Source organism: Eutrema salsugineum, unplaced genomic scaffold (genome assembly GCF_000478725.1).
Source record: "Eutrema salsugineum unplaced genomic scaffold, Eutsalg1_0 scaffold_5, whole genome shotgun sequence".
Lineage (NCBI taxonomy): Eukaryota > Viridiplantae > Streptophyta > Magnoliopsida > Brassicales > Brassicaceae > Eutrema > Eutrema salsugineum.
In genome coordinates this window covers 13010326-13031636 of record NW_006256612.1, presented here as the reverse complement: position 1 = coordinate 13031636, position 21311 = coordinate 13010326, and the positions used below count along the sequence as shown (strand labels likewise).

Here is a 21311-nt window from a genome sequence, read left to right as displayed (position 1 = left end):
CTAATTAAATCAATATTCCAATTACAATTTCACTAACACAAAAAGAGAATCTGTGTAGTTGGTTATCTATTTAACTAAGAACAAAAATCAACATTCATATATATCTAAAAACCATTACAGCTCCATTCTAAAAAAACGATTTGAGATTTTTAGTCATCACTCATCAGTGTATCCAAATCAATTCTGACAAATATAATTTGCTTTCATAAAGAGATATTAACTTCCACTTACTTTAGTTAACATCGTTGTGTTTAATTTTGCGGCATCATTTATGCCCCATTTTGCTTTGCTTTGTCGGAAGCCTTTATTCCTTTCCCAAAATGTGTAAATGAAAGAAAGATAGCCAGAAAACAAATTGTGAACAAAATAAGGAAAAAAAACCAACAACATTAAGAAAAGTCGAGTTTGAATTTATCATGATTGTTCTATGCAATTTAAACCAACTCTTGGGAAAAGTAGATCAATGGCAAATATTTTTCTGAATAATGATAGAAGAGCTAAGCTCTGTATGCATACAAAAATACAATGATAGAACATATTGACAAAATATAAAAAATAGAGTTTAGTTGTTTGTGGTGGTCATTTGATAAATTAGAAGTTTTTCCGTAACATATAATTTTTTTTTTTTTTATGCAAGCGTCCAATTTTCAAATAGAGATTAGGATTCTGATTTTATGATTTGTTTTCTTAGGACTTCTACAAAACACAATAACATGTTACAAAACAAAAACATGCTTTCCTTAATAAAAAAAATTGAAGGGTGAAATTGCAGTCAACAGAGTTATACTATTTGTTGACAATAAACCACAACATTGTTGTTTTCTCTCTTCTTAATTTCACCTTCAGTATTGCCATTAACTCTAAAATTTACATAAATTAATTATTAATAACTGATGGTCGACGGTAAGTAGGCTTATTTGGCGGCAGCGGCTTAAGCTAGCTCGATGATCGACAATGGCTTAGGTATGATGGTTGACAATGTTGCTTCAAATTGGTAAGAAATCATACATTTTACGTGGAACATACAAAATTATAGATTTGAAAATGGGTTGGCAACAAAAGATCAATTGTTAAATTTAGCAACAGGTTTTATGTCGCCAATCTTTAACTCTGTTAATATTTTGGTGATGATGGAATATCCATAATGATTTTATTTATTTTTGCTACGAATTGGCGATTGAAAATTTTTGTACCATCTGTTGCAACCCAACTCTACTTAATCTTTTAACTATTGTGTATCAAAGGAAGATCCATTAGAGCGAAAATATTTTAATCACAATGTATTCTTCATTCTTGTGTGTGTTTATAGAAACAGAGCTATATGTATATTGACAAGTGATGCAGAAAAAGGGAAAAAAAGATAATGGGAAAGGGAAAGTTTAAAGTAGAGGTAGTAATTGCATGCTGAGCATTGAAGTTGGTCGCCGCATATACCCTGGAAGATCCTTTCTCCTTCACCTTCTCCACCACGAACTATACATATATGATATATGATATGTTTATAAATTTGCTTACATGTGTGCGTTTGTATATAGTAATATAGATATCTATACCAAATAAATACACAAACAACTCATAGAGAATGCGTACATGTAGTGATGTATAGTGTAGAGAAGAAATTGGTTTTGTAATATATATAAGCAATACAAAAAGGAATATTCCATTAGTTATTCGATTCGTTGAAATATATCGCACGAAAGAAGAAGAAATAACGTCAAATAGATCTCGAAATTTTTCTTTCTTTCTTTTTGAGTTGATTATACTTATTACAAAGGCATACTTTATAGTTCAACAAAGCATGTGTCATCACTTTGCAATAACTCTTTTCAAGTGTCACTTACTCGTGTCACATGCATTTTCTATATAACCTTCTTCCTATACATATCACAATCGTCATCTCTCACCTCCAAAAACATGACTAACAAAAAGAGAAAACACGATCCAATATCTCAAGACGAAGATCTTCCGGTTAGTATTTCAATGATGATCATGGTTTTTGTCTTCTTCTAATCGTGTCCTAATTAAACCAGTCTAAGGGATCACTCACTTCTACTGTAGGGCAGAACATGCAGTGAGAAAAGTTGATGAATATGTAGTCTGAGGAGAGGAGAGATGGACATGTTAACCAACTTAATTGAAAACGTAGGTACGTGTTGGCCAACGGCAACCACACTTGTCCATTACGTATCTTTCTGTCTAACCGGGCAATTTCGGAATCTTTGGCAATGTTTCTCTTGGTTTCACTTAATTTTTGTTATTGTCTGCTATCGATTTATAATAGATCTTCTTATTCTATATTTGGTGAACGGAACATTTTCCTTGTTTCGCACTAATGTAATTTTCTTTACGAGCTGAGCAGTTTATACATAATCTCGAGCTTCGCATATACATAATCTCGCAATGGTTTATAAGCTCTGCAGGAGAAGATGCAACTTTTAACTTTTTCAATCGCACATCGATAGAATGTAACAGAAAAAAAAAAAAACACAAACGAACACCTGAGTTTCTCGTTCACAACATCTCTATAAATCATGATATTGCGATCTTTGATCCGATCTCCGTGTTTTCTTTTCTTTTTTCTCTTTACTATAAAGAGAACTTATAGAAGAGGTAAAAGTTAAATACAAGAAGAAAAGGAACTCAGTTTCGGTAATTTGAAGTAATAATAACAGAGGACTCTCCGAAGGAAGTGCCCCACAAAGTTAAGGAAAGGTACGTTGCTCTGTTCTGCTTTATCCGCTTCTTAACGGCATTCCGTTAAAGGAAACAGATATCCACTGGTCCTGATCTCTGAATAAGTGTAAACGTAAGTACTAACACTTGTTCTAGAAGAAGCTAAGCATGGATAAACTCGCACTAACCCGTCAATTCGGGGTCCGGTTTTAACTTTTGTTTTGTATATATATAGAGAGATATTGGTAAGAAATTGGATCACAGTCAACATTGAAATATATTTACTTAGTAATGTATATCAGACTATGATTTAGTAGTATCATCATGCATACTTAAACAGGATAATGAGTAATGACCCTAGGCCACATACCCTCATCCATATTTGTTTTATCTGAAAATACATTCTACCCAACAGAAAAAACACCAAAAACATGAGCAAACAAATATTTTACAGAACGGAGGACACTGAATTAGAAGTTAGAACACAAACGGACATAAGTACACACACAAACAAAAAAAAAGATCTAGAAACCATGCTTTCTATGTTATACTACCTTTACCCTAACCGTCAAGTTGGAAAACAAAAACAAAAAATTACAAGAAGAACACGAAACTGTTAACGTTTCTTGGCACCATAAGCAACGTAGTTACTAATAGCTTTAGCTCCTTCAGACACGGCGTGACGGCTAAGCTCTCCAGGCAAAACCAGCCGCACCGCTGCTTCAATCTCCCTCGAAGACAACGTCCTCCGCTTTGTATGATCGCTTAGCCTCGCTGCTTCCTCCGCAATCCTCTCGAACATATCTCCCATGAACGTGTTAATCACCGACATCGCCTTCGACGTTATCCCTAATTCTGGATGAACCTGCTTCATCACCTTATACACGTATCTCTTATACTCATGATCTCCCGCTAAATCACCCCTTTTCATCATCTTCTTCTTCTTCTTCTTGCTTTGCTTCTTCTCAACCTTATGGGCCTCCTTCACAGTGCCTTCACTTACAGGAGCGGGAGTTTCCGGTGCCTGAGGTGATTGATCATCTCGAACATCCACAGGGATCTCAACCGTGGTAACGTTTTCTTCGACGGGAATGGAAAACGTGAGATCTTGTGTCTCTTCATCTTGTGTCTGCGTCTCGGTGATAACATTCGGATCTCCGTCTGTGACAGTTACTTTGAGTGTCTCTTCCACTACTTTCTTCTTCTTCGTCACCGAAACAACCTTCTTTTCTCTTCTCGGTGCCATCATTGTGATCTTTGCAAGTAAAACCGTAAATGTTAAATGGTTAAATAAACGATTGGGTTTTTTTGGGATGGGGTAACGGTAATTCTTGGATTGACATGTGGTGAGACGTGTCGCTCAGACACCTTATTGTTGGTGCTTAACCGCCAACTACGTGGTGGTTGTAAAAAATTAAGAAAACTTATCCTATGATTAATGTGAATCCTATGTTACAGAGAGTTTTTTTTTTTTGTTGGTTCCAATGTTACATAATGTTTACAGTATGCTTTTCTAATTTTCATTTATTAGGCTCGAATTTTTTATTTAAAACAGAGGCTACAGAAAAGCTTGAACTAGCCCTGCTCAATTTTGGTAGTCAATAAAGAGTAAAAAACATTAGTCGGGATGCCTTATTCGATGTTCCACATGTTAAAACATCATTTACAAAATATCACTCTAGTACCTTAAATATTGAAAGAAAATATAAACGGTTACAAAAATTCCAATATATTTTGTGTAAAAATCCGTCTAAAAAATCCAAAATTTAGACATCCCTGGAGATATATATCATTCGTTTTAAATCACTGTTTGACGGTCTAACGACTCTAATCGGTCGATTAACTAAATCACTCTGGCCCCTAAGGTTAGACGGCTTATCACAGTTCACCTACTATAAGTTGATCCTCTTTATTGCTAAATGAATCTTAGAAACAAAAATGAATACATGCCATATTATGAAAACTATCAAAGACAAAAACAAGATCGATATATACAAAAACTCTGTACACAAACGGAGTTCTAATCTCATAACAAACACGAAACGGAACTTATAGATTATAGGTATAGAAAGGGATGGAAAATGAAGTCTAGACAAACAAGATCGTAGTATATCTACACAATCAAATTTGTGTGTTGGGGAAGAAGAAAAACAGAAGATATACTGCAGAGATTCATCAGGCGCTATTACTCCTCCGTTTTTTACGGACATGATGGCTTGGGTTGTGAACAAAGAAAGCCTCAACCTCCTCGCTCCCGACGTCGGTGGCTTCGAAGAACCGAAGATCTTTGGACAATCTTTTCTTCTTTGTCAGAGGAATCTCACGCGGCCGCTTTCTTGGCGCCGGAGGACATGTCTCCACCTCCGGAATCTTGTGATCACTTGAAGTTGGTGTACACAGAGATCCTAACAACTCTTCTTCTTTCTTAGATTCTCCTTCTTCTTCTTCTTGGTTTCTTGGTTTCTGCTCTTCTACTTTTTCTTCTTCTAGGGGCTCGAGAACCTTAGACATGGTCACATGGATGTGTGTCGTCTATATTGGAATGAGAAAGTTTCGTGGGTTTTACCTTCCATAGGAAAGAATATTAATTTTTAAAGTGAATTGGAATCTAGAAAGTGATAGGCAGAGAGAGAGAAAAAAGGAAGATTAAAGCGTTTGTATTTTGCGAAATGTCCATGCATTAATTTTGAATGAATATTCGGATATTCAGTGATCTTTTCATGTAACCTAATTGTTTGGGAATTAGAAGTGAAACTTTTCAAAGTGCCCTGTATCCAACCTTTAGAACTGCTGCAGTCAATTAACTACTTGAATTAAATTGCTGAGTAGTTAATTAATTATTTTTTGTAGTACAAAATTATTTGACCATGGAAAATGATATGTATTAAAATTCTGTGAAATTAACGGAGAAGCTTATCCAAATACATCGCATGTGTCACGTCATTCTTCGATGGTATGTCCAAATACGTACAAATGCTCGGCATAGGATACCATTTTATCACTTAAAAAAATAATGTTTTCATAATTGATGTCCACTTTCCGACTCCCTTTGGACTTATTGGCTGCGAATTAAATAAGCCAATTAGATACGGCCATGTCATCCTCCACTTGGGTTTATTTTCAGAACTGCTCAAGGCTAAATGATATTTACTTTACATTTAAATTAATCTGTACTCAAATATAAAACCCATTGAATTCCGTCTTGATGTTCCTTAACGAAAAAAAAAGGAAGTTTGGGTTGATGTTGGCATCGATGTCTATATCTAATGGTCGTTTATGTCTATGGGAGATCACGTCCGGTCGCTGGAATTAAACGTTAATGCTGTGTGTTTTTTTGTGTGTGTGAGGTCGATTATAATTAAGCATTAGCTTCTATTTTTATATATGAAATGAGTCAAAGGACCGCTTGCAGAAGTAAGATAAAAAAGTCATTAAATTTTTTCTATAAAGGGAGAAGAAAATCAGCTCATTTGTCGGTTCAACCAATTTGTGTGTATTGGGTTTTTTTTTTTAATTGGTGAACTGGGTCAGAGTTGGGCTTACAATATTTTCCTCTCATGGAGTCCAATAATAACCTACCCACTAACAAAATTCAGAATAAGAATGTTGTATGAGACTAGTATACTACTGATTGGTTTAAAATCAACTCATAAATTTTCTCTTGGTATTTTGTTCTATGTTTATGTTTAGTTAGATAGATTCATTATTTCCCGTGACTCAGGGCATCATTTGAATCCGTTAATCTATGTATCAAACTTAAAAAAAAAAAAAACATAGGTACATTCATTCCAAACAGAAAACTTACTTGTGGAGAAGTAGTTGATCCTGGGTCCAAACTCACCCAAAAACTTGAGATTCTTCTCTTTGCTTGAAACAAAGTCCTCGTACTATGTATCACTCACTTTCAGTCTCGAAGAATCTGATCCCTCACAAAACATAGTGTATCGGAAAGGGAAAAGATTCATCCTTCATGTTTTGTGAAAAAAAAAGAAAATGATTGGGACTAACACTAGGGGTTTGGGCTTCTTTATTTCCTCAACAACCTTTAGAAATTTTCGATCAAAAAAGAGAAAAACACTGACAGGTTAAATGGGTTACATTACACCACGTCTCTATCTAAACTGAAAAGGGTCAAATGACTCAAAGTAAAGCGAGATTAATAAAAAAGAAACCAGGAAAGAGTGCACAAATACTATGTCAAAAAAAAAAAAAGAGTGCACAAATACTCTCAGTCTCACACATGGCACCTTTTTCTTTGTCGCCTTCTAAATCATTATTTTTTTTATTATTCATTTTTTCTTCTCTTCTGTCATCAGTAATAATAATTCATTAATCAAATGTTACCGATACCAAAATTCTGAACGAAAATTTTGAAGGATACAAGAGAAAGAAGATTCAATCCAGAATCAAGGACGCAGATCTGTGTTTTCTGTTTACATCTGATTCGTCTCTAGCTTTCTGATCGGAGGTATTGTGAGAGGTATAGTACTGCACGGTGGTAATGGCTGCGGTTCCGTCTGAAAATGGCGTGGACGGAGATGACGAAAGGGAGGAAGAAGAGGAGGAGGAGGACGAAGAAGAAGAAGAAGAAGAAAACGGCGACGAGGTTGAGGAGGAGCCACGGTTGAAATACCAGCGGATGGGCGGCAACGTACCTGCGCTGCTATCTAACAACGCTGCTTCCTGCATCGCTGTTGCGGCGCGGATGATCGCGCTTGGTACGCACGACGGAACGGTGCATATCCTCGATTTCCTGGGGAATCAGGCGAGTTTCTACTCATTCGATTCTATTTCTTTGTTCTTGGATTTTGAAATTTTCGGGTCAATTTCAACATGTTAAGAGATTTAGTGTTTTGGTTGATATTCTTATGATGAACTGAGGCCGATAGATGGTGCCTGTATTTCATTAGGTCTTATTGGTGGTGCTGGAACAGTTTAGCTAGTTTGCTTAAGCTTGGTCAAGTTCAAACAAGTTTGCTTTATGCTTCCTTCAGGTTAGAGAATTTCGTGCCCACACTGCCCCGGTTAATGACCTCAGCTTTGATACAGAAGGAGAGTATATCGGAAGCTGTTCAGACGATGGCTCTGTCGTTATAAACAGCCTTTTCAACGATGATGAGAAGATGAAATTTGAATATCATCGCCCCATGAAGGCCATTTCCTTGGACCCAGATTACACGAAAAAGCAATCATTGAGATTTGTAGCTGGTGGCTTGTCTGGTCACTTGTACATGAACTCCAAGAAGTGGTTCGGCTACAGAGACCAGGTTTGTGAGATTGGGTGTGTGTATGTTACGTTTTGGGATACAACCTATTCATTGTGAATTTGATGGAGGCTAACCTTGTAGGTGCTGCATTCTGGGGAAGGTCCGATCCATTCTGTGAAATGGAGAGCAAGTCTCATCGCCTGGGCTAATGATGCTGGTGTTAAAGTTTATGATACAGCCAAAGATCAGCGTGTTACATTTATTGAAAGACCGCGAGGAAGCCCCCGGCCTGAGGCTTTGCTTCCCCACTTGGTTTGGCAGGTTGGTCTGGGTAACTCTATCTATTTATTTACTTCTTTAATTTCACCGGAATGTGTTCATATGTAACAACATTGATTTAAAGGGTTATCTTTTTTTACCTTTTCCAGGATGACACTCTCCTTGTGATTGGTTGGGGAACATCTGTTAAAATTGCTTCTATGAAATCAGACCAGAAAAAAACAACATATGGAACGTATAGGCAGATTCAGATGTCTAGTCTAGACCAAGTGAATATTGTGGCATCTTTCCAAACTAGCTATTCCATTTCAGGGATTGCTCCCTTTGGTGATTCTCTAGTTATTCTTGCATATATACCCACTGAAGATGATGGTGAGAAGGAATTTAGCAGCACCACTGCTGTATCGCGTCAGGTACTCGCTTCGTGGTGGTTTTTGTGTTGCATATGAGAAATACGGACATATTATGGCATGCCTTTTGGATAGTTGTTGAGTCTGACTCTATGTAATCCAGGGAAATGCCCAGAGGCCTGAAGTACGCATTGTATCGTGGAACAGTGATGAACTTACAATGGATGCTCTTCCGGTACATGGCTTTGAGCATTACAAGGCGAAAGACTATTCCCTGGCTCATGCTCCTTTCCCAGGTCGGATTTTTGTTTCGAACATAATGTGTTTTCTGGGGGAAGGAAAGCCTACCTCTGAGTACTTACTTAAAAATTTGATGCGAGTGTAGGTAGTAGCTATGCTGGGGGACAGTGGGCAGCTGGTGATGAACCATTGTACTATATTGTTTCTCCAAAGGATGTTGTCATTGCAAAACCCAGGTAGATTGTTGTGGTCAACATTTCTTTTGTCCTTGTTATCCTGTTCTTTGTAAATGAAGTTTACGGCCTCTTATTCATCCTGGTTTGTTGCTTGTTAGGGATGCTGAAGATCACATTAACTGGCTTTTGCAACATGGATTTCACGAGAAAGCACTAGCAGCTGTTGAGGCTGGTGAAGGACGAACCGAATTAATTGATAAGGTACTTGTTCTAAAGTAATTAGTGTCTAAAACTTTTATTTGTCTTTGCACTATTGCTCATTATTTGTTCTCCACGTTTCTCTACTAAAATGTGATGAAATGCATAGCAAAGTCCTGTTCATGGTTTTGATGTAAAATTCACTTTTATGCAATATTTCACGACGTTGGTTAGGTAAACAAATTTAATCTGGAAATACTTTGTTCTTTAACCAAAAGATTCTCTGTTCAGATGTGTCATAAGCTAGCAGTTCTTGGTCGAGAAAACAACTGTCAAGTTCTCCACTTTTCTTTCTTGTGTGTGATTTTTAACTCTAACACAAGCGATATATTTCTTACAGGGCATCTTCTATTTCTTGGATTTAGCTTAATAAAACTTACCTATTTTCTTCTATTGGTCTCTTTTTGGGAATAGTGATATATGAGTTTTTCTAATTTTTATTTATCTAGGTGGGTGCTGGGTATCTTGATCATTTGATTGTGGAAAGAAAATATGGTGAAGCAGCATCTCTTTGCCCAAAATTGTTACGAGGATCAGCTTCAGCCTGGGAGAGGTTTGAACAAATTAGTATCTCATTTTTTTCAAAGCGTTTGGTTTTTGGTTATTGTTTACATATCTCATATTGTGTTTCTCTTGTCAGGTGGGTTTTCCATTTTGCTCAACTACGCCAGTTGCCTGTTCTTGTTCCATACATGCCTACCGATAACCCAAGGCTCAAGGATACTGTGTATGAGGTTTGTATATATCAACAGATTTGTATGAACTCTCCCCCCTTTTTTCGTGCCTTTATCCCTTGGGCATGTGCTAGAGTAAAGAATTAATGGAAGAAATATGATAGAAATTCGAAAATATATTATTTATAAATTTTCACTTGTGAATGAAAACTTGTGTTTGAAATAATCGAGGCATAATTTTAAATTTTATTTTAATGATGCAGGTTGCTCTAGTGGCGCTGGCAACCAACCCTTCATATCACAAGGAGCTTTTGTCAACTGTTAAATCTTGGCCACGTTCAGTATATTCTGCTTTGCCTGTTATTTCAGCAGTAGAGCCTCAGCTGAACACATCTTCAATGACGGATGCTCTCAAAGAGGTCAGCATTGTCTGTCATGTTAAGCTGAGTTTATTACTACTATTTACGGATTCAGAGTTATTTTATCATTTCATGTATCAGGCGCTGGCAGAGCTGTACGTAATTGATGGACAGCACGAGAAAGCCTTCTCCCTATATGCTGATGTACGTGTGTACTAATAAAGTGATATATTTATTTAAGTATTTCCCCGTGTTCAGGCCTTCTTCCATCGATAGTCCACTAAAATGTTCCTTTCCTTTTTTTCATCCAGCTTCTCAAACCAGAAGTGTTCGACTTCATTGAGAAATACAGCTTGCATGAGTCAATTCGTGGAAAGGTATATGAGGGATTTTTTTTTAAAGTTTCAGACTTCTGAAAGCACTATATAGGCTTTTCCTTGACGATCTAAATTTCTTATTCATCCTTAACGTTAGTTTTGCGCCGTATTGGTTCATGAACATCATTCATGATCGGATTTGAATCTTTCCCTTTTTGGGTTTTCGGATCCTGAATCTTTTCTAAGATTATAGGTACACGAAACTTCTTTGTGTAATACATAATTCAAATAAAGATGGAGCTCCACAGCATACGATTTCCAATTTTGTAGTTATGGGATGGTGTAATGAATAGTTAAGATCTTGGGGATTCAGGCATATCCACTGCTGTTCTGTCATGGGAATTTCGTGACATTGTCATACAGACCAGTGAATGTTTCCCTTATCTGCTTCTGTAGGTTGTTCAGTTAATGTTGCTTGATTGCAAGCGTGCCACTGCATTATTTATCCAAAATAGAGATTTGATTGCTCCATTTGAAGTTGTCCCGCAACTTCTGAAAGCTGGGAAAAAATGTGATTCAAGATTTTACTTGTACTTATATCTACATGCGTTATTTCAAGTGAGCCCAAGTACTGGGAAGGATTTTCATGATATGCAGGTATGTGTGGTTATTTCAATATATAGAGTGAATATTTTCTTCTCTTTCTCCTTTTGCTTAAACTGTATTCATGCCGCAGGTAGAACTATATGCGGACTACGATACTAAGATGCTGCTTCCATTCCTACGTAGCAGTCAACATTACAAGTTAGAAAAGGTAGTGAACATTACTGGCTAAACAGCTGACTGAAATGAACTATCCCTAGGTTTTCTTTGTGAACTTGATCTACTGCAAAATCTCAGGCATATGAACTTTGTGTCAAGAAAGATCTATTAAGAGAGCAAGTGTTTGTCCTGGGGAGGATGGGAAACGCAAAACAAGCGCTTGCTGTTATCATAAATAAACTGGGGGATATAGAAGAGGTAATTACCCTGTGTTCAGTAGCGTGATTTCTTTCTGCAATCCTCGTACTCTCTAATTGCTGTCTTGCTGACTGAGTATAAATAAACCAAGCTGTGGTATTTAAATTCATCGATTTTCTGCAGGCTGTGGAATTTGTGTCCATGCAGCACGACGATGATCTATGGGAAGAGCTGATTAAACAATGTCTGAACAAGCCCGAGATGGTAAAAACTGTGTGCGAATCAAATCCGCTACACAAATAGGTCTTGATTCTGGGAAATCCGTGTCTTTACAGTACTTTTCCTTTTAATCTTCTGTTCCTTTCCACTAATTTTAGGTGGGCTTGCTGTTGGAGCACACGGTTGGCAACCTCGACCCTCTTTACATTGTAAATATGGTCCCAAATGGCTTGGAAATACCTCGGTTAGTTTTAACTATTACCCCGCATTGCTGTTACTCTTATCTATTCCTGAGTTCATTCAATCACTGAGTTCCTCCTTAAATAAACATGGCCGCTCTTCCACGTGCACACACAAAGCACTGGCAGAATCTATGCTTTCTGATTTTTTTTTGTTTGCCAAAATAATGTTCTCCTCATTGTTTCTTCTGCTTTCAGACTAAGGGATCGATTGGTCAAAATCGTAACAGATTACAGAACTGAGACATCTCTTAGACACGGTTGCAATGACATTCTCAAGGTACATATTTAATGTCAAAAGTGTCCTTCTGATCATATAATCTGGAACAGGCGCCGGGGAATTTTACGTGTGAGGGGTTGTTTTACAGACGGACATTGTTAATCTTCTGGTCAAGTGCTTCAATGAGGCGAGACGTGGGGTCTGCCTAAGCAACGAAGAAGACGATTCCCGTGCGAAAAGAGAAGACAATAGCCGATCATCTTCGCGGGGAATGGTAGTAGAGAAATCTTTGAGCACAAAGATGACAGAAGTGAAGTCGAAGACAAGGGGAGACACACGGTGTTGCATGTGCTTCGACCCGGTCTCGATAAGAGGGGATACCGTGGTGGTCTTCTTTTGCTGCCATGCTTACCACATGACGTGTCTCATGGATGCTGCATTCAGCAACAGCAATAACAAGACAACCAAAGGTTCTTCGGGCTATGAGTATGGCTACGATAACGGATTGGAAGAGGAGGAGGAGGATGAGGACGAGGACGAGGAAGATGACAATGGTGATGGAGATAGGCCTGGGCGGTCGCGTTTACGATGCATATTATGTACTACTGCCGCTGCTGCGTCCGCTCGTTAGCGACTCCTTTTGTGCATGTGTTAAATAGTTTTTGGTGTGCATCGATTTTTTGTTTTTTAAGAGTGAATGAAAAGTTCATTGGTTGCTCTGTAGTCCTCGAAATTGTAGCAAAAAGAGAAAGGCGAGAGATTAACAATAAACATATAGATGTGTGTGCCAGAATTTGTGCATTTTTTTTTTGTTTTCCTGCTGTATTGAATGTCATTCGATTTTATGCATTTTCTAAAAAAGTTTCGTCTCAAAAGTCAAGGCTTGGTATTCCAAAAAGTTACTTAGTGTTGGTAAAGAATTCCATTTTCTGCCTACTGCTTCTTCTCGTTGTTCGTCGTTTAGCGTATCTAATGAAATAAAGTATCTGTTTCACTTCACATCATAGCAATTTCTGCCTTGTCATCTTTTCTGGATGTTTTAATATAAGATAGCTACCTCACTTACACTTTTGGTGATATAGATTAAGACGTATGGCGTTTCCAAATTGGGTGACAAGTGCAAAAGCCAAAAGTGGTTATAATGACAAGTGCAAATTTGTCAAACTTGCAAATAAAGTGTAAGACCCACCAGAGAGATGTAACGTAAGAAGCCAGCCTTCAGCCCCATCCGAAGTAATGTTATCGTTTGAAGTTTGAACAAAACATTCCCTTTTTTAGTTTCGAACAAGTACAAAGATATAAAGCTTCAACAACGAATTCAAAAACATTAACAGTAATAATACTATATAACAATAACACGTAAAGTAGTACCAACCACCGTGATATATCATGCGCTTAGAATAGCCTATTTAAAGGGAATAAAAGGTTTCTGTTGGGTGAATATAGAAAAAAAAAAAAAGGAACGGTAGCCACCAAATGATTCGAGGTGATGACCTCTAAGATGCGACTGGTTTTGAAGTGGCCTTCTTAACGGCTTCCGCATAGGTCCTGTGCTGGTAAGTTAAGGTCGACTCAAGCAAGTCCCAAAGAGACGTCTTCGGATTCCATCCTAATGATTGTCCACACCAAAAGTCAGAAAAAATTGGCTATGTTTGAAGTGGCAAAAGCAGACTACAAAACAAGAGGAAATTACCAAGTTGACGGTTGATGATGGTCATGTCTGGGATTCTCTTGTCGCTGTCGTCATAACCTTCTCCATAAAATTCTTTGGAGCTCACGTCTATCGTTGGACTCTCTATAGCTGTCTCTCCGCTCACTTTTGAGTAGACCTGCCCATTTTAAAAAAAAATTTTTTGCATCATTGGATCGTGCCATATTACATCGAAAATCAATCGCAGTCTTATTTGTGAACAGTTTTTCTCACCTCAGTCATCATTTCAGCAAGCTGTCTTACGGTCACTTCATTGTTTGGGTTGCCTACATTGAAGATATGCCCATTGGCTCTCTCTGGATTTTCCTGTTAAAGATCCCGCAAGCAATTCAGATGCAACTTCTTTGACAACAGTGCAACAAACGAAATATCACCATGGATAGGCAATGAATGCAACTCACAATCATCAAAAGGACAGCTTCAATAGCATCTTTGATGTAGATGAAAGTTCTCTGTGATTCTCCACCATCCACAAGCTTGAGAGGCTCACGCCGCAGGAGGTTCTGAAAATAGCTCAAAAAGTAAAACAATTAAGCTGTAGCCACAAAAAGAAGTCAGGTTATTGGACTGAGCCTGTATACTTACGTTGCTAAAGCAGGCTAGGACACGAGGGACACCCTCGCTAGGACCATCAATGCCAGGGATGAAATCCATTCTAGGTCCGATCCAGTTAAACGGTCTTACAATGGTAAACTCAAGTCCGTTCTCAGCCCCTTCAGCTGCAACCACAAACAAACGAAATGAGAACCTCTGGCCTAGTACATCGAATTTGCTTATCATTATTAAAAAAAAACTGCATACCGAAGACAAGTCTCTCAATCAGTTGTTTCGCACAAGCATATGACCACCTCTGCTTCTCAATAGAACCAAATATGCAAGGGGAGGTATCTTCTTTGAGTACATAAAATTCAGGATCCTGTAGAACACAAGACGAGCATCATTGTGAGTGGTCAAGAAATAACAAATACAGTGACAAAAGTAGTAATAAGAACCACAGGACATGAACTAATATCTACTTGACATAAGAAAACTAAACCAATTCTCATGTAGTAGTTGAGGCTCAAAGCCATACTCAGGTAATAGCAGGAAAAGAAACTACATTTTCTCGACGTTTCGAAAACTATTAAAGTGGATAAATATAGGCTTAAAATATTAAAAGTACGAATCCAGCTTCAGCGAGTGTTCCACTGTACCAAAAAAAAAACATAGTTTCTTGATCCACAATTGACAGCGACATTGAGCAGAAGGAGATGCTTAAGACAAAATGCCATGATCAGAGTGAAGAGGAGAAAAAAGCCTGACCTGACGCAGAGGATGATCTTTCGGGAGAAAGCTTCCTATAGTTTTTCCATACACTTCACAAGTGGAAAAGTGAATAAGACGCTTGTTGTTCTCCGAGCAGTATTTAACCTACATTGACCACTCAATGTCACAACAAAAAATCTGGTACAGATCTTAAGCAGTAAATGCTGAATTTCTCCACTAAAATATATTCCTTAGAAACTTTTAAATTGCTCCACTAAACCAAAAAAACTGCAAAAGCAGTAAATGGACGAGAAACACCAAAGGAAAAAACATACCACCGGGAGAGCATCGATGAAATTGCTGTAGATAGTGTCAAGGGGACGCGTATTGTAATCTGCTGGAGTACAGATCGCAGCGAGATTTATCGTCTGCAAAGCAAAAGCACAGATTAGAGAAGACAATTAGAATCTCGATAATTGAAGGATGCATGGCAGCTAGGGAGACTAAAAAAGAAGAAAATATGAGCGAAACGTCGTAATGCAGAAATTCAGTTATATAATTTCCCATAACGGATCAGATCTGAGTCTGTAATCATAAGCAATCAGCAACGCAGTAACTAAATCACTTGCAAATTTTCAAACGAATCATAATTTCTCTTAAGAATAAGCTTGAAGAAGAAAGAGCAGAGATCACCGAAAAAAAAAAAGCTAAAGAAGAGCTCCACATTCACATTCACATTCAAATTCACAGAAAAGATTACGGAGAGCCGTACCAGATCTGCCATCTTGATAAGTCCCTCGAGTCTAGAATCATGCTTGATGTTGATACGATGAAACTGGATTCTCCCGGCCCATTCAACCGTGTCAGGCTCGAGCAAGTGCTTGATCTTATCGTTGTAGACGTCGAGCGCGAGGACCTTGTGAGGGGTCTCGGTCATCAGCTTCTCGCAGAGGTGAGAGCCGATGAAACCTCCGGCGCCAATCATGCATATCGTGATCGGCTTAATCGGCCTGCCGTCCAGATCCAATCTACCGGCTCCGTTCGCCATTTTTGATTTGTCGGTGGAGAATAGAAACAAAAGCTGGAATCAGAATACTAGTCTGGAACCGCGTGATCCCTCACGCTACAAAGATAACGACGCAATCAATGGATGGAAGAGAGAGAGAAAGAGAGAGAGAGATTTGTGGTGCGAATTGTGAAAAGAAGAGAAAATGAGGGATGGATATTTAAAGACATGTGGATGGAGGCATTATGTGGGCTCGTCGGTAGCAAAAAAAAAAAAAAAAAAAAAACTACCAGTCTTATAGTCTATAGTCTATACTCTCACTCCCACGTGAAATGAAAAGGCTTTCCGTTATTGTGTCATATTCTCTTCTTACTCAATTATGAATTGTTCACGTGAAATCACATACTGAATCTATAGTTTTTTTTAGCTTTGATTTTAGACTAGATCTGACCACTGCGCTGTACCTGTTTATAAAATTATAAACTGCGTTACAAGATTATTTTATGTGTTTACCAAAAAAAAAAAAAAAATTTATTTTATGTCTACATTATTTCCAATAATGCTGTGTAAAAAACTGAACCTTTATTTTGTGATGTAAGCAAATGAATAAGGTTGAAAATGACGGTGGAAGCTTTCTATTCATTTGCGAGAAGCGCATGTTGAACCTTAGGGTAAAGACAAATTATACAATTGTCATTTTCAGTCTTATATCAATAGTTTATGTTCGTCTTCTTGATTTTATCGTGCTTGTATCGCCTTTCCCTAGTGTTGGATAAAGAGTCGCTTTAGGGGAGAAAAACAAAGAGAAGTCGTGGATCGTAAGTAAGAATTAATTAGTGATACAGACAAAATTACAATAACAAACTTGTTTTTGTTTTTGGACACTCAACTGTTTCGGAGAAAAAAAAGTCCAGCCTCTGTGGAGTGAATGCTAGAAAGCTACAAGAAGATGGAGGAGGAAAACTACTCGTAACAACAAGTGATAACTTGTAAAACAACTCTCTGATCTGTTCTCTCTCCACTGTCCTGTGTTTATGACGTCTTTGCTTCGTCCTCCTCTCATCGCTGAAACGTTCACCTCCAGAGAACCTGTAACGTAATAACCTCTGCGATTTCATTATCTGCAATCTGCATCATACTCTAAATGTATGGTGGGATATATATAAATCAGACCGAGATGTCTAAACGAAATCAACCCGAAATGTGTTCTCTTTAATATTATTATCATAACCATAGGAATCGAAACCAATTTTAGTGTAACTAGATCAAGCCAAACCAACTAAGAAAACACACTCACAGTCGTATTCTGCCCATCCAATCCGTTGGCGAACAAGATCATAGACCACCACTTTGTCTTTAAGAACCAAATCTGCAGAGCAAAATCCAGCCAGGAGGAATTCATTCAGAAAGCTTATTGCACTGTTTCACTTTCACTTGATCGGGTTATAAAAAATACTGAGTTGTTACCGCCAAGAATTGTTATACGACGATTCGACATTCTCTGGAAACCAATGCACCATATTGAACTTCCTGACTGATGATAGCAAATGAAAATATATCAAGTCTCTTCTTTTGGGGGGCCAAAAGTGAATACGTGAGATCTATCTATTGAGTAGCTTGCATGCCTAAGCGAATATTTACTCCTTACAGCTACTAAATAGCCAATCATAACAATCCCAACACCTAAGTTCTTACAATTAACTCAGGCGCATAACAGCTCTAATCTGCTAGTTTCAGTCCTAGGCTAGATATAGTAGACCTATAGCTAAGAGTTGAGCAGCTACACCTTTTCAAACCTTATCATTGCCACACAACGAGAAAACAACTTATCAAGTAGTGTATGAATATGCTTACACTAGAAAAAATCTGAAGATACCCACGGGGTTTTAAGACCATTAATGCACCACCAGCAAAGCTCAAACTAACTTCGGGAAAGACATCAACGGCTCTGCAACATCGATTCAAATCTTTTTAGCAGTTAGACATTCAAGAGAGATAACAGCATTTTATATATACTTGCACATGTGACGAACTTTACCCAGATGTGATATCAAAGCACTGGTAACTTTCATATGTTATGGGACGCCCGTACTGTGCAACAGCACTTGAAATCTGCAGGTTCAACGTTTATGAATCTTCACTCTTTTAAGGTATAGTAACATCTATCCTCTAACTTGGGTTGAAAATTCATTAAAAAATGTTACTTGAGGACTGACACTTCAACAATGGCAAAAACTAAACTCACAGCTTGAATGAATGGACCATAAGCTTCGTCGGGAAGATAAGCAAGAGTCGTCCCTGTATCAATAATCGTCCCATCACCAGTGGCTATTGTGAAAACAGATGGATCAATCGGTAATATCTGATTGTTCACAGCAATGCTCTGCAGGTTCACATTATAATGAGGCCTGAAATGTTTTTTTTTGCAGCATATTATCTGAATCAAGACGTGGGTTTATATATATTAGTTTTCCTATTCCAAACTAAACAAACAGCATTTTATTTTCATAGGTTCAGCTACAAAACAGACGTGGGTTTATATAGCTTAGTTTTCCTATTCCAGGCTAAACAACCAGCATTTTATATTCGTAGGTTCAGCTACAAAACAATCATTTTTCTGGATCATATGGTTCCTACAAGAATGAGATAGCAAAATCGCACGTTTCTATCTGTGTATAATCACCAGTGAAACCCTGGATCTACCTCCTTTTGAAAACAAATCCTGGGAATTCTACCCTAACACAAAGCCTGATTCATCGCCATAGGAAGTAACCGTGGGTTTAACCGGTGCTTTACTTACAAAAGATATAATCGAGTTCGAGGTGTATAATAGAAGGGTTGAGAACTCACTGTGATGGAACGAGAGGGGTATAGACAATATCCGGTCTCTTAATTTGACCAAGAACCATTACACCTCCACCGCTTTTATCTCCCTTAAGGCAGTGTGAGAATACACGTGGTGCAAGTCCTTGCATAGCAAGCTGTGAAATTACTGATAAACGCCCCTGGCCTAACCCAAAGATGCCATCAACTGCTCTCCTAGGCCTCTGTAAATCTCCGGTTTGTAAATTGCTACACCTATTTGTCAACATTGAAGATAAGCATCACATATCAAGAAAACTAATGAATGTAGTTCGATATACGGTTACAGAACAACAATTTCTTATTTGGGTGATATTTTCTCCCCCTCGTCCCACCAAAGATGCAGCCCTTAGGTGATAAAGTTTATAGAGAAGGCAATGCATCACATACTCTTAAAGGAAATCATCAGTATCGAAAGGGGGTCATAATATGCAAGAGAAAAAAGATGAGACACCATATTCTTAGATTTGTGTATATAGACAGAGAGAGAATATTTTTGCTGTTAGCTTACCCGAAGACAAATGGAGCAGAGGAATTTATAGCCAAGGTACTGGTAATAACAGTATCAAAGGACATGAAATCTGAAATGTAGTAACCAGAAGTGCCACTTCCATCACCATACTTAAATGTATAGGAACAAAGATTGTTCGGAGAACAGCCCGATTCTGTCTGGAAATTTGAGTAACATCTCCTGTCTGAACATGAAACCATTGAAGCTGAGGATGAAGCTCCAGGATCAAAGAAGCTTAGCTGAATCTGGAACCCCCAAAAAAACCACAAAAGAGTCATATATATGTAGCTCGTCATAGAGAAAAAAATCAAGCCCATGAGAAAGCGATTACAAATGCTATTGAAGAAAGTTAGAAAGAAATATACTTGGAGTTCACTAGTCTTGGGGCAGCCGTTGCAGGATGAGCAGCTAACCCATAAAACATCACTTCCCGTGTCGATTTGCACATTAAATTCTCTTGGGGGTGTTCCAAGTGTAACCTTTGTATAGTAAAGTCTGTCATGAAAGGAAAATAACAGCAAGTTTATAATAAGATTCCTAAAATGGGTAGGACAAAAGTCAAGAGACAGAAGTTCTTAATTCTAATTTGAACAGATGACCAGACAATACTAAAGAATGCTGCTAACATATTTTCCTACATTTCGATTAGATCATGCTCCGTCTTCAGAAGCCAAAGTAAAGTTCAGTTATTTATTACCCCATATGATGGAAAGTTTGAAGACAGAAGACAGAATCGATTGGCATTACTCAGTCTACCCAGAAAAAAGTTTATTCGACTCAATCTGGGTTTTGAAAAAAGTTTTCAAATTGAAGTCGGAGACTGTGCAACGAGTATCAAAAAAGTGATTTTTCTTCTTCTGGATGCCAAAAAAACAAAATATAGAAAATAAAGAAAAAATCGAAATCGAAAAGTGCAGAAGCAAATGAGAAAACAACAGTAGTAATACCCTACGAGAAACGGATCGGAGGCTCCATAAACAGGAAAATCAACAACTCCGCCGACAGGAGACTGCAGTAACCTTCCATGGCGAGCTGAATCAAAAGCCCTGAGCTGAGTCAGACTAAGTTCATGGCTCGGCGGAATCGACCTCTCCAGCTTGAGAACCGCGTCGGAGCCGCAAACCATGGTTGTCACAGCATGTAATAACACGGCAGCGATGATTACTCCTGTCGGAGAATCCACCGCCATTTCTCCAGTTCGAACTTCTCTTCCGAGGGGAGAGAGAAAGAAGAGAAAGCCGCCAAATGAACGTTCTGATATTCTGGTGACAGTACTAAAGTTTTGCACATTTTTGGTGATTAATTAATTTAATAAATATGGGAATGAAGCTTTGCATAAGTTATCCATTTTTGTTTTAGTCATTTTGGCGTGTATTTAAATTTCGGAATTTTTGGTAAATGTTGTTATTTCTGAAGAACATTCTTTTTCTTATGGTTACTGTTGCAATAAAAACAAAAAAATTGGGTTCTACACTGATGTAAAATGTGTCTAGCTCCACCAACCATGACGCGTCTAAGTACGGATGTAACTTTTCTTTTTGGTAAAAGGTTAAAAATAAATGTTTTATAAACTGGAAATTAATCAGAGATTAATTGATTGACAATTCTTTTTTCGTACTATTATTTCTTTTTATGTGGGGTACTTTGTTATAGGGTAAACCAAATTGTTTTTAAACAAAAAAAAACTAAACGAACTTCCATGTCTTTCTTTAATACTTTCCTACTTTAACTCCATCGTATAAGAAAAAGATTTAGGTACTAAATTCTCAGATGAGCACAATAAGCTAAGAGAACAAGTGAAGAGC

At 37.8% G+C, this 21311-nt stretch overlaps 5 protein-coding genes across 5 annotated transcripts; 1 reads left to right on the top strand and 4 right to left on the bottom strand.

The window, feature by feature from the left end:
* Positions 1-3091: 3091 nt before the first annotated feature.
* On the bottom strand, positions 3092-4098 carry LOC18994055 (histone H2B.2). Its single transcript, XM_006417656.2, has one exon. The coding sequence runs from the start codon at positions 3920-3922 to the stop codon at positions 3290-3292; it is 633 nt and encodes a 210-aa protein (XP_006417719.1). The 5' UTR covers positions 3923-4098; the 3' UTR covers positions 3092-3289.
* Positions 4099-4706: 608 nt separating this feature from the next.
* On the bottom strand, positions 4707-5248 carry LOC18994054 (cyclin-dependent protein kinase inhibitor SMR2). Its single transcript, XM_006417655.2, has one exon. The coding sequence runs from the start codon at positions 5182-5184 to the stop codon at positions 4849-4851; it is 336 nt and encodes a 111-aa protein (XP_006417718.1). The 5' UTR covers positions 5185-5248; the 3' UTR covers positions 4707-4848.
* A 1745-nt stretch (positions 5249-6993) lies between these two features.
* Positions 6994-13046, top strand: LOC18994053 (vacuolar protein sorting-associated protein 41 homolog). The gene is made up of 19 exons (XM_006417654.2): positions 6994-7438; positions 7668-7940; positions 8022-8201; positions 8309-8572; positions 8673-8805; positions 8895-8985; positions 9084-9186; positions 9633-9736; positions 9824-9917; positions 10121-10276; positions 10358-10420; positions 10528-10593; positions 10990-11190; positions 11270-11347; positions 11434-11553; positions 11677-11757; positions 11871-11956; positions 12150-12231; positions 12320-13046. The coding sequence occupies exons 1-19, from the start codon at positions 7175-7177 to the stop codon at positions 12800-12802; spliced, it is 2922 nt and encodes a 973-aa protein (XP_006417717.1). The 5' UTR covers positions 6994-7174; the 3' UTR covers positions 12803-13046.
* Positions 13047-13416: 370 nt separating this feature from the next.
* LOC18994052 (UDP-D-apiose/UDP-D-xylose synthase 2) lies at positions 13417-16336 on the bottom strand. Its single transcript, XM_006417653.2, has 9 exons — positions 15900-16336; positions 15463-15555; positions 15185-15292; positions 14684-14798; positions 14468-14601; positions 14284-14385; positions 14096-14188; positions 13865-14000; positions 13417-13780 (listed from the first exon to the last, which is right to left on the bottom strand). The coding sequence occupies exons 1-9, from the start codon at positions 16173-16175 to the stop codon at positions 13668-13670; spliced, it is 1170 nt and encodes a 389-aa protein (XP_006417716.1). The 5' UTR covers positions 16176-16336; the 3' UTR covers positions 13417-13667.
* Positions 16337-16949: 613 nt separating this feature from the next.
* Positions 16950-20843, bottom strand: LOC18994051 (aspartic proteinase-like protein 2). The gene is given in 12 exon segments (XM_006417652.2): positions 16950-17222; positions 17431-17502; positions 17601-17667; positions 17988-18081; positions 18172-18245; positions 18379-18541; positions 18984-19211; positions 19507-19751; positions 19872-20001; positions 20454-20709; positions 20712-20802; positions 20805-20843. Coding segments are annotated over 12 exon segments (1617 nt in total). The 3' UTR covers positions 16950-17064.
* Between the last annotated feature and the right edge of the window lie 468 nt (positions 20844-21311).

Bases quoted from the DNA above. Each gene is read 5' to 3' on its own strand.
- LOC18994055 (XM_006417656.2), bottom strand. From the start codon at position 3,922: ATGATGGCACCGAGAAGAGAAAAGAAGGTTGTTTCGGTGACGAAGAAG.
- LOC18994054 (XM_006417655.2), bottom strand. From the start codon at position 5,184: ATGTCTAAGGTTCTCGAGCCCCTAGAAGAAGAAAAAGTAGAAGAGCAG.
- LOC18994053 (XM_006417654.2), top strand. From the start codon at position 7,175: ATGGCTGCGGTTCCGTCTGAAAATGGCGTGGACGGAGATGACGAAAGG. The intron at 7,941-8,021 runs GTTTGTGAGATT...CTAACCTTGTAG, and splicing joins GGTTCGGCTACAGAGACCAG to GTGCTGCATTCTGGGGAAGG. The intron at 11,348-11,433 runs GTAGTGAACATT...GCAAAATCTCAG, and splicing joins AACATTACAAGTTAGAAAAG to GCATATGAACTTTGTGTCAA.
- LOC18994052 (XM_006417653.2), bottom strand. From the start codon at position 16,175: ATGGCGAACGGAGCCGGTAGATTGGATCTGGACGGCAGGCCGATTAAG. The intron at 14,189-14,283 runs GTGAGTTGCATT...GATCTTTAACAG, and splicing joins AAGCTGTCCTTTTGATGATT to GAAAATCCAGAGAGAGCCAA. The intron at 13,781-13,864 runs GTAATTTCCTCT...GACAATCATTAG, and splicing joins CATCATCAACCGTCAACTTG to GATGGAATCCGAAGACGTCT.